The sequence below is a fragment of the Gobius niger genome, assembly GCF_951799975.1.
Source record: "Gobius niger genome assembly, chromosome: 2".
Classification (NCBI taxonomy): Eukaryota; Metazoa; Chordata; class Actinopteri; order Gobiiformes; family Gobiidae; genus Gobius; species Gobius niger.
The window spans coordinates 18,263,681-18,275,829 of record NC_136853.1 but is presented as its reverse complement, the minus strand read 5'-3'; the positions used below and the strand labels follow the sequence as shown (position 1 = coordinate 18,275,829).

Genomic DNA, 12,149 nt, shown 5'->3' with positions numbered 1-12,149 from the left:
CTAATTGTTGCTAAATATCAGTACTTGTAATGTACTGCTGTCTTACCATGTATGCATATCTGCTCACTTTTTAATCCTATTGAGACTTTTGCCCATTAGAGGCAGCTAACACAATGTTTTTGATGTTATCCTTTTAGCAGCCTGACAGGTATTTTCCAGGGCAGGGACAGTTCCTACCAATCCAATGCGCTTTGATTCGACTAGACTGTTACATGTTGCCGACTGCAATCAACGATCGGCTCAGGGGAAAGTTGGATCAGGGCCCTTCATTTGTTTGGGCAATCATGTTCTCTTCAGAGTAGGCGAGAGATCTGACTGTCTTCGCTCATGTAAGGGTGACTGTCTTCATCATCTGTTTCCCACTCATTACCCTCCCCTTAGACTTGGGATCCTCACTGCCCCCCCCCCCCCCTACCCCGGAACTTCACCCAGCGTTTGTGTCTCACTGAGCTCCTCTCTCCCTCCCTCCCTCTGCTCCTCAGAAAGGAGTCTTCGCTAATCCCTTTCATTTACATTTCTTGTACTTTTCTCCCTCCCTGACAATGGCTCCTGTTCAAAGGGATGTATTAATCTAAGTGATGCATTTGAATGTGTTCACTTTGCTGGTTGCTGTCTTTATTATCAAAGGGCAAACAGAGGATTGTGTAAGCGAGGGGATGTGTGCTAAATAACTGCAGGAGTGAAATTCAGACTATTCTTCAGGAGCTTCCTGTGCCGTGTTCCGCTCGTGTCTTTGAGGGGAAAGATTAGAGGCTGAACACGCAGTGAATAAGACCCTATCTTGACACGCCTCTTTAATGTCTCTGTTAACCCTAGACCACACATTTATCCATCTACGACTTAAAGAAAAATGTATGTGTTTATTGCCTCCAGTACCATGTATATTTGGAGAGCCTGATATAATAATAAGTGTTTAAAATCGTGAGTACTGCATAGTGGTTTTGATGTGCATGAATAAGCTTCTCGGATCACCAGGGGCCCAGGAGGACTGTAGTATCCAATATTGTGTATGCAGCAATATCACGGTTTCTATTAGAGAATCCCAACCAGAGTGTCCGGGTTTCTTGTTGGAAAATGATTCCAATAGGATAATATATAGGACCACGGCACAATCGATGACTGCATCACCGTAATCATCAGTTACGTTTGGTCCAGAGTCATTATTTTTGCTGACCTTTGTACCTTTCCTCAAGCGTGCCAGAACAGAAGCTTTGCAACAAAATGTAAAAAAAAAAAAAAAAAAAAAAGGGAAAGGAGAGATCAATACAGAGAGCTGTCCACAGACTCAACCAACAGACATAACAAACTGTATCTTCTGATCACATGTCTTCTTATTGACTCCTTTATGTTTGCCTTGAGTGAGAGTAGACGGGACACAGACTGAGTGCCATCTGTGCCCTCAAACACATGAAGCCCATAAGCCCTGACAGTGACGTGTAGATCCACATGTGTGATGCTGCCATCTACTGGCCACTCCACCATTTCATTTACATCCCCACTCTTTTACTTCTATGTTATGTCTCGTGAATATCCCGTGTAATTCGAATTCGCTATGTATTACGGTGTCGATGCAGTGACCCCGAGTGCACCGCGAAACATTGCATATGATCACACATGACCCCGCGCACATTTGTACACCGCGTTTTTCCGCTCATTTCTCATCGCGGTGGTGACAGTGAAGGACATTCTTGAGCAAACATGCAGGGTTCAAACTGTCAGTAGACGTTTATCTATTATGGGTCTGGTGTTATAATGAGTGGCTGTGGGGCTGCGGTCCATGCCAGGCCTTCTAATCACTGAGGCTCCTCCAGCTGGAAACTGGACACAAAGACTTGGAGGAGGGAGAGACGCACATGAAAGAGCGTTGGAGAAAAGCAAGCGATGTCTCGATCTTATCTGAGCTGTGTAAGAACAAAGACGGCTCGACTCTGAACTCCGGCACAGAGCGTGGTAATTTGAGGGATGAAAAACGGCTATATCTCGGTCTTCAGTGCGTTTGATCCGGTCTCTGTGGCTGCTTGTTAGGACAGGGTGTCATTGGGTTCTGCGTGAAACAACCTTACGCATTAATTGCATTTAGTTAATCAGTGTTATTGTCAGTTCCAATGTGTTCTCCGCCATGGAGAACGGAAAAGAAAAACTGAACACGTTTAGTGATACAAATTTAAAAGGATGACTACTTCTTATATTTGTGCTGCTTGCACTTCTGCCCCGGCTGCTGCTATCACTATAGATAGCATACTGTGATGTCATCTTAATGCCCTCTATAGCTATTCAAAATACCAGGCCAGTGGTCGACTGTTTGTCCCAGCTGCTCTGCCTGAGTCTTAGGGTCTAAGTGTTTGCTCATGTGCAAAGCAGGTAGCACGTGCTAAAGTGGATCAGCTGCAGACTCATTTATGCATTTTTTACTCGCACATATCAGATTTGGGGTCTGATACCGTAATACAGGGAAAAACGAATAGAAAATTAAGTGTAACATGTTGACAAAAAAGCAGATTTCATTATTCAGCTTGCATTCGCTGTATATGATAAATAGATAAATGACCCCCCTAGACTTAGAAATGATGATGATGGTTACTACGACGATGATGATTTTTTTTTTTATTGTTCTTTACTTATTTAAGTATTGTAGCTTCTTCCCTTGGGTTGATGACATAACCCATTATTAGATAAGTTATTAAAAGCACACTTTGAAGAGTTGCTGAATAATAGTAGTGTTTTCTTACTTTGATATCCCTATTAATGAAAGTCATCAATTATGGCACCGGGGGTCTAGTCATAACCCTCGAACACAGGCTGAAGATTCGGAGCGCGTGTTTATTTCCCCCAAGATGGACATTCATATCCGGCTAATTTTATAAAGCAGGATATTAATCTGCAGATAATGGCTGATCACTGTTTCTGCATATCGCCAAAAGCGGCTTATTATACTATTGGTGTGATGTATCAGACTGATTTTTTTTTTTTCTGCTTTTCCCCTCTCCTCAGTGGCGCCCAGCACAGACGATGTGGCCTTGTATGTCGGGATTGTCATCGCTGTTATCATGTGCCTGGTCATCTCCGTTGCCGTGGCGCTGTTCGTGTACAGGAAGAACCACCGTGACTTCGACTCGGACATTATCGATTCGTCTGCCCTGAACGGAGGCTTCCAGCCCGTCAGCATCAAGACGGCTCGCAAAGGTTTGGCTTTCTCTGCGTTCACGAACAGCTATGGGAATTTCTGTATGGGCTATTAGCACAATTCCAGACATTTTGGGTTTGCTTGCTTTTATCTTTTCCCAACCACAAGCGTCCTATGCATGTACAACAGGAGTGACCTCTACCGATTAAAAGAATATGAATTATGGAAAATAAGGAGTGGGGGTGTAAGTTCCTTCCACATGAACTGCCAGCCTTAGTGCCCTCTCCGCCCACTCAGAGCAGCTCACACATATCCATCCTTGTACCTGCTGGAGAGCCGCATGCTAGTGACACCATCTGTTCCTCATGAATCACAGCTGTGGCCTGAACTTCTCCCACTGAGTAATGCTTTTTGGTGGAGGAGTGGACTTTCCTAATGAGCGAAAAACAAATGACTGAAGCCAGAGACCAGTCGCACTGATTGCCGCCAACACTTCATTTTCACATGGGTGTTCCAGCCAGGGGAGAGTCATATAAACTGTTACGACGACTGCTGAGGTGGTGACAGGAGAGAGCAGTATGAGATTATTCTTCCTACATGGTGCCGGGACCAACAGCTCGATGGGAAGAAGTAGCTCGAGATAGTTTTGCAGATGAGGTGGTGACGAGATGCAGTGGAGAGAAGCGGCTCCATTGATCTGGCTTGGGGAGGGTAGAAGCTTTCATTTAAAACAGTCAAATGTACATTTAAACAGGGGTTGAGGAAGTACCGTCATATAGGCTGTGAGAAGGAGTTACCTGACTTGAAAATGATGTCTTAAATTCAACCAGTGCAAGAGATGCTATGGATAAACCTTGGTGCTTAGACCATGGGAGGTTAAGATGGCAATGATGAAAAAAGGGAAAGCAAATATATTTCCATGACCTAGATTGTGGTGTTCATGAAGAGGCTTTGGCTGATGATTGTATTGCTGGTTGTGTGGTAGATGGTTGTAGCACATAGGAAAGTTATAGGGGGGTGTATTGATATATAAAGGTTTTGGAGACTGGTTTGCCAATGGAAGCTTGACTACATGTTTTTATTTGAATCCTTTCACAGCTGATCTCCTGACAGCCCCTCCCGACCTCACCTCTGCTGCCGCCATGTATCGCGGGCCCGTGTACGCTCTCCATGACGTGGCAGACAAAATCCCCATGACAAACTCCCCACTGCTGGACCCGCTGCCCAACCTGAAGATCAAGGTGTACAACTCGTCAGGACTGGTGACGCCGCAGGACGACCTGGGAGGAGAGTTTTCCTCCAAGCTCTCGCCCAAGTTACCCCACTGCCTCCTGGACAATAATGACACCATGGGCCGCCGTACACAGACACAGACCCTGCTGCGGACCAGGGACCCGTCCTGCACCGCCCTGGGCTCCTTCAGCTCTCAGGGGGGGCATCTTATTGTGCCCAACTCAGGTACTTTTCTTGGAGTCTCAAGCTATCAATAATCTTGTCTTTCCGACCCACTGCATTCACTGTTTTTTTTTTTTAATTCTTGCTATTACTCCAAACATATGTCTCTCAAGCGGCCATGTCATCATTTACAAATTGGATTGACATTCACGTTTGCAGTCAGCCATATTTCTTACTGCCTTTTCACATGAGCAAAAAACAAAAACCTGCTTTAAAAATTGTTGGTCTTGTGTAGTACTAGCGCTAGAGCGTGACCATAGATATATTCTCTCTCTCTCTCTCTCTCTCAGGGGACATGGACAGTGTTTAACTCAAAGTGGGAGAATTAATTAAGTAATTTGTCCTGCTGAGAGCTTAATAAGAATTGAGAGGCTTGCCGACCCCTTTTTTTCCTAAGCGACCCCCTCAGGCTACTGTGCAAGATACCAACTTCGTCCTGACCAACGCTGTTATTGCGCCAGGTGGAAGATCTGGCCCCACCGTGTCAGAATTAATTTAGTATTCCCAAAAATGACGGCTTTCAAATGAGCAATTAGCAATTTATTCCCTATTTTTAATGTCTCATAGAACCATCCTGAGCTTTATTGATCTCAGGGTGGAGAAATGTACTACTTAATGACAGCTCTTTGTATCTTATCTTGAATCTTATATAATATACACACAAGATTCTAATCAAAATATTATTAGAAAATATTAACTGTAGGTAAAAAACATGTTGTGTGTCATGCTGCATTTGAAACCCTCGGCTCTAATATCAAAACCAGCACACTCTATTTACAGTATACGTAAGCATTTTTCTCTACTGTTCTGTCGCTCACCGTTTCACCCTCCTGACTTTGAAATAAATTGGCCGTACCATATGTAAGTCATCATCATAATGACGCCACGCGGTTCTGTGGGGTGTTTGATGGATAACCAGGCTACCTCTCCAAGTGAAGAAGAGGTGCACGATTTCAGACAGCTTCCATTTACTCCGCTGTCCTCACTTCAATCACAGGGGCACCGCTTTTTTTACGGACTGCAGAAACATGCGGACAACGTTAAAGTCGCACAGACCTTTCCATTTTCTTTCTTCTCTGTTTTGATTCCAATGAAAATGTTCTCCGCTGTTTGGTTTGAGCTTAGCCACCTCATCATATTACTGTCAAAGGCAAACGAAAAAGACCATTTGATATTTGATCTCTGCGTCTGAGTAATGAAATATTTTGCGGCTGTTTGCTATTTTTCCTCCTTAAAATGCATTTCCCCCATCTCTTTGAAGCCTGGTTGCGGAGCGGAGTGGCAGTGCGGCTCAACGTCCCCCTGGCACACTTGTGATTGCCTCGCTCGCTAAAGCACGAGGCGCTGTCTGTCACCTTTTGAAAAGTTCAGCACAAGGACGGGGGAAATCAATGAGCTATCTGAGAAAACACCCAAGAGTAAAAGTACATTAGAAGGCTGTGGGGGGAGGACCTAAAACCATGGGACAGGATAAGGAATCAATCTAAGATGGAAAAAGGGAGTTGATGCGGTAATATGCTCTGGAGATTGATTTTCAAAATGAGTCACATGATCCTCTGATGTCAAACAGAAACATTTCTATTTTGGTCAACGCTTTCTTTGTAATTTAATCATATAAGAAATACTACAATATGACTGATTTGACAAATATTACATCAGATTTGATTAATTATAAATACAAAGTTTCAACCAGGTCATTTGATTATAACATTTGAAAGACACACTGTTTCTCTCTCTCTCCAGGGGTGAGCTTGCTGGTTCCGGCGGGAGCTGTTCCCCAGGGCCGTGTCTATGAGATGTATGTGACAGTTCAGAGGAAGGACAACATGAGGTGCGCTCACTGCCTGCCATATCCACACTACTATAGCCACAGTACCCACAGCTGTGTTTACTCCTATCAGCACTGGCGAGAAACTCACCCATAACAGCCACACGTGTCCTCTGTGTTTGTGCATGTTCCTGCAGGCCCTCAGTGGAAGATGGACAGACTGTGCTGAGTCCAGTGGTGAGCTGCGGGCCTCCAGGAGCCCTGCTGACCCGGCCCGTCATCATCACCATGCACCACTGCGCTGTGTGTGACGGACAGCAGGACTGGCTGATCCAGCTTAAGAGCCTGTCTCCACAAAACCAATGGGAGGTAAGGAAAAACGCTCTCCAGAGGGCAGTGGCCTTGTGTTTTCAAAATTAATACAATTAAACATTACGTAATAATTATAATCATTATAATAAATAACAACCTTGTGGTCATCATTCATTACTACCTCTATTGTAGCCATAGCTGAAGACTGAGAGAAGCATTCTGTCAGTCTTAGGTTTGCCCCTCTCTACCCCCACGACCAATCACTCACTCATAAAGGCGCTCGAACTACAGCCACATTGTCATCTCTTACCACCCTGGCATGTCACTGTGAACTTCATTGAACTTAATGATGGCCAGGTGCTTTGTTAAAAAATATTAAAATCCACAACTAGACCCCATAAATACTTGAAAATGGCTCAAAGACATCGACCTGTTTTTGCAAGTCAGAACTCGGATAAAAGCAGACTGTAGCCAGGTGGAGAAAAAAGAAACTTCTTATAGGGCATACAGCGACTGCATTTCTCCAGATACTGTGCGGCTCCTCTTAAATGGCTGTTTTTGTTTTGCTGTGAGCTGGCGCCTTTTCTGAAGCTGTGTGCCCTTAGGCTCAATCATTTACTGTGCTGATGATGATAAGTGGTGCTGCCAAAGGGCACCGTGTGAAGATTTTCTACCTTACACCTGTTTTCTTGCTTCGTGTTTTATTTCACTCTTGCAGCATGCTCGCAGAAGCAGTACGTTATTACGGGGATAGGATCATAGGATTCTATCTCACATTCCCAAACCCAGTCACGTATACATGCCTTTCAGTCATGTGACTTTTGTTGTTATGGTGGCCATTTTGTAGTAGATTTATGCAGTACAACAACATGTAACAATATCTCTACTCTATAAATGAAAGACAACTGATTGGCAGTGGCATTTTTATGTACTCGTAATAATTGCTCAAGAAGCCCTAAACCAGATTCCAAACATCTAACCTCGGATACAACATGTGAGCGAGGTCAGGGCTGAGCTGTTACTGTGGTATTTCCTCTGTTCTCATAGATGTGAGTCACACATCTGTTTATCGTGTTGAAGCCAATGACAGTTGATTGAATCAACTGTCAGTGGTTGAAGCTAAATGCTAACCGGTAGCATGCTAATGTCTTGAGCAGCTTAAACACTGATTCAGACTGAGACTCTGCTGACACGATAAACTGTAAAAATCACAGAGAAAGGTTTTCTGTTTCCTCTTTGATGGTTAATTTAGTCTGAGGAGTGAAGCAGATCTTTAGTAAATCCTGCTGTAGCTCGACAGACAGAGCTGCTACGTCTGTGCCACATGCTGGTCATATCATGTAGCCGTGCGTCTCTTGGGCCATGCTTTAACTGTCTATCTATCTATACTGTCTAACTATCTTCTTGAGCAATGATAACAAGTACATAAAAATGCCACTGTCAATCAGTTGTCTTTCATTTTCATCCTGAGCAGAGATATTGTTACATGTTGTAGTACTGCATAATTCTACTTCGGTAATCACAATGGCAGCGGGAACTATGTGTGATGTCATTGGAAACGCATGTTGACGTATACTATCATCGCAATCATCACAATGTGTTTGAAATGAGGAACAAATTGAAAGATCCACACAGGCTGAAAACGTACTCTTAAGTGAATACAATTACAGTGACTAGGTCATTTTGTTTTGTATTTATATGATGAGAAGGAAAGATTTATATGAGGCCTTTCAATGTGCAAAATAGTATGGAGCTTTGCAACATCGAATAAAAATCTTGTTTCTGCTTATTGCTGAATAATGTTTGAAACTATATTAAGGAAGTGAGCGCTCGGTTTGTGCTGCTGATGTGCTGATAGGAGCTCTAGAGCAGAAAAAGTGCCAGACTGGGCCACATGCCTGTGTGACATTGATAAATGACTCGAGGGCGGCCAATAAAGCTCTGTGTAAACTGAGTATTTTAAGGGAAAATAACTATTGATTACATCTCTGGCCTGTCGCAAATGCAGATGGTAATATCCAAGGTGACAGCAGCTTCCTCAATATGAGCTTTTTCTTTCCACCGAGGCCAGACTATGCTGATGGTAGAAATATTGCTTTCGATGACATGTTCTGTCAAAGTATGTATTCATCACACCCGCCAAAGGGAAGCTCCTGAAAAAGTCATTCACTCATATTAACATATATATGTATATATATACCACCCAAAGAAGGTAATTTCCATTGGCATTAACTATGGGCGACTCTCTCTGTCGGGCTACAGCGCACACAAAAACTGAGGATCCGTGCCGTTGATTATGATTAAGACAGCAGGTCAAATAATGAGAGCATGTGGAGCTTTCTGCTTCAGTAAGCCTCCCACAAAGATGTATTGTGCCCGCCTTTAGCTTCTAATGAATGCATTCTCAAATCAGTGAATAAATGATGCTGAGGGATGGTGTTAGTTCACATTTGTTTATTTGCTCTGCGTACAGTTGAATATTTGAAACACAAGCCAACTTTTCCACTGTGCGTTCTAATTATTCCCCAATAAGGAGCGGAAATGACATCCCGAGGGAGGTGTTAAAGACTAATGATCAGCCATAATGCTCGAGTTAAAAGGACCGCCTCACAATGGAACTCTGCGACGCTTCTTCTGTCTCTCATCAGGCTGAATTAATTCCATGCGTCTCACTGGAGTGGTTGGGATACTCTCGGGAAGACAGAAAAACAAAAGAAATGGTTCCACCAAACACTGAGCAGTCATTAGAAAAAAACTGAAATCTGAAATGTTGGCCTATTATGGAGGTTAACTAACATGACGTTCAAAAGACGGCTTAATGTTAGCTATATAATGACCAAAAGCATGATGTTGTGTCAAAGAAATGTGACAGGCCTTATAAAACATGCAAAATAAATGACTACATGATGAGAGTAAGAATATTTCACTAAGCTTGGTGCTGTTAAATAATAATAAAGGCAAATCATTTGTCTCATTTAATAATTGATAATCTGGCAAGGCAGGGCAATTTGTAGGGCTCACTTCACACGCAATTTAAAGTGCTTTATAGTGCAGCGATGTATTCAAAGTAGGCTATGTAAAACTGCAAACAAAATATACAAAATGTAAAAAAAAGAGGAGAGGGGTAAAATAAGTTCTGGATTTGAACATTGTCAAAGTTGAGCCCTGTCACACTTCTACAGGAAGACAGATATTATCTGCATAAAACTGACACACAGCCTCACCATGTTAAGTCCTAGCACAGTCTGGGCACCAGCAGGAGACCAACCCCTGAGGTTCTCAGAGCTCGAGATGGTTCATGCGGCGCTCGGCCTTGGAGCTGTTGGCCCCAATTATACATCTTTTCTTATACATGCCTTTCAGTCATGTGACTTTTGTTGTTATGGTGGCCATTTTGAATACCAAAGTAGAATTATGTACTCATTATCATTGCTCAAGAAGATAACAGTAAAAACACGGCCCCACGTTTTTGTGAGGAAACCAGTTGCTGCTCAAGATGATCTCTATGATGTGGAGCTAGGCCTATTGCACATGTTTTTAGTGGTAGGGGAAACCTACGCAGACACGGGGAGAACATGCAAACTCCACACAGAAAGGCCCTGTCCTGGTGGGAATTGAACCCTGGACCTTCTAGCGCTAACCGCTGCGCTATCGTGCCGTACCGTTTCCTCTTTTTAATTTTGTCTGAGGAGTGAAGCAGATTTTTTGTAAATCCTCAGGCTGTGCCACATGCTTGTTATATCACATAAATGTGCGCTCCCTGGGGCTGTGTTTTAACTGTTTCCTTCTTGAGCAATGAAAATGCCACTGTCAATCAGTTGTCTTTCATCTTCATAGTAGTAGATATATTGTTACATGTTGTAGTACTGCATAATTCTACTTCAGTATTCAAAATGGCGGCCGGAACTATGCTGATGTCATTGGAAACGCTTATATATTTGTTGTCAAAAAGATTAATATTCATTGCCTACATTTTTCATGCTGACCTTTTTTTTCTACCTTTATTTCTTTAAACGTCCAAAAATAACATGGTTGATTTTCGTCTCTGCTTTCCCCTGTATAGTGAATAGATTTGTGTCTCCTCACTCCTCTTGTTATGTTTGATAGGATGTGGTAGTGGTGGGAGAGGAGAACTTCACCACACCGTGCTATATCCAAATGGATGATGAGGCCTGCCATATTCTGACAGAGACACTGGGGACATACAGCCTGGTGGGACAGTCTCTCAGTGCATCCACCACCAAACGTCTCAAACTCGCTATTTTCGGCCCGGTCACCTGCCCTGCCATGGAGTACCACATCCGAGTCTACTGCCTTGATGACAACCAGGATGCACTTAAGGTAAAACAATTGTACTTTCCGTTAACTTGAATGCTAATTTCTTTGTTTGAGCGGTTGGAAGAGTGAGTGTCTTTGCGACTGCACCTTGGTGTTTGTGTTGTGATAGTCAACAGATGTTTTGTAGGTGGAGCGAGAAAACTTTGTGAAGGTGATGATTGGCAAAGATGCCCACTTGCATACAAATAGACGCATTGTATTCAAACTACCATACTTTCACACAAAATGTAGATTGCATTTCACTTTGCAGCACAATACAGTAATAGACATTACACTGACATTTATCATTGGTTTTGTATTGTGTGGTCATTTAGGAAGTTCTTCAAATGGAAAAACAAATGGGTGGAAAGCTGCTGGATGAACCAAAGACTCTTAACTTCAAAGACAGCACCCACAATCTGAGACTTTCCATTCACGATGTCCCCCACACGCAGTGGAAGAGCAAACTAGTGGCCAAATACCAGGTACATTGCTGTGACTGTCATTTTAAAAAACACTTTTAAGACGAGTGTCATGAATGAACTGGTCCTGTTCTGCCCACAGGAGCTGTCGTTTCAGCAGGTGTGGACGGGCTCCCAGAGGAACCTGCACTGTTGTTTCACACTGGAGCGCTTCTCTCTCAGCACTTTGGAGCTGAGCTGTAAAATCTGTGTACGGCAAGTGGAGGGAGAGGGTCAGATCTTCCAGCTGGACACCACACTGTCAGAGGTATGTCCCCACTGTATTCTAGGCTGTGCAGGTTTGCTTGGTAGAGGGACGATTTCCTTCATTGTTAAAGCAGTACTTAGTAACTTGTTTACCTTAATAAATACCTTTTGTAGTCCCTCTGGGGGTAATACAAGTGTTAATGGGATGATTGGTGGGTCTTTCATCTCTCCCTGGTGTCTCTGGCCAGAAAACCAAGCTTGCAATTTCCCCTGCACCGGGTCGGAGGCCCCAATTCACACTAATAGAATCACGGAGCAGAAGCTAACAGGCTAACGGGCAAAGCTAACTGCAGGCTAGCGCCACTTAAACAGTATTTACAGCCAAGTTTGAGTGAATAAAAAGATCTCCATTGTGTAATTGGATGTACAATATCCCTCTGTCCCTTAGTCTTTTCTGTCAGCGAAGTATTTACTCTCAAGGACAATTAATGAGTAAAAAAACACA

At 43.3% G+C, this 12,149-nt stretch overlaps 1 protein-coding gene across 2 annotated transcripts in view; it reads left to right on the top strand.

Annotated features, from left to right (window-relative positions):
• unc5cb (unc-5 netrin receptor Cb) overlaps positions 1 to 12,149 on the top strand; it is a 153,476-nt gene that overhangs the window by 136,817 nt on the left and 4,510 nt on the right. For both annotated transcript variants that reach the window (XM_079580940.1, XM_079580941.1), the window contains 7 exons: positions 2,992 to 3,183; positions 4,223 to 4,582; positions 6,323 to 6,410; positions 6,545 to 6,716; positions 10,767 to 11,000; positions 11,312 to 11,461; positions 11,541 to 11,705. In XM_079580940.1, the coding sequence (XP_079437066.1) occupies positions 2,992 to 3,183; positions 4,223 to 4,582; positions 6,323 to 6,410; positions 6,545 to 6,716; positions 10,767 to 11,000; positions 11,312 to 11,461; positions 11,541 to 11,705 (1,361 nt within the window). The remainder of the gene's footprint in view (positions 1 to 2,991; positions 3,184 to 4,222; positions 4,583 to 6,322; positions 6,411 to 6,544; positions 6,717 to 10,766; positions 11,001 to 11,311; positions 11,462 to 11,540; positions 11,706 to 12,149) is intronic.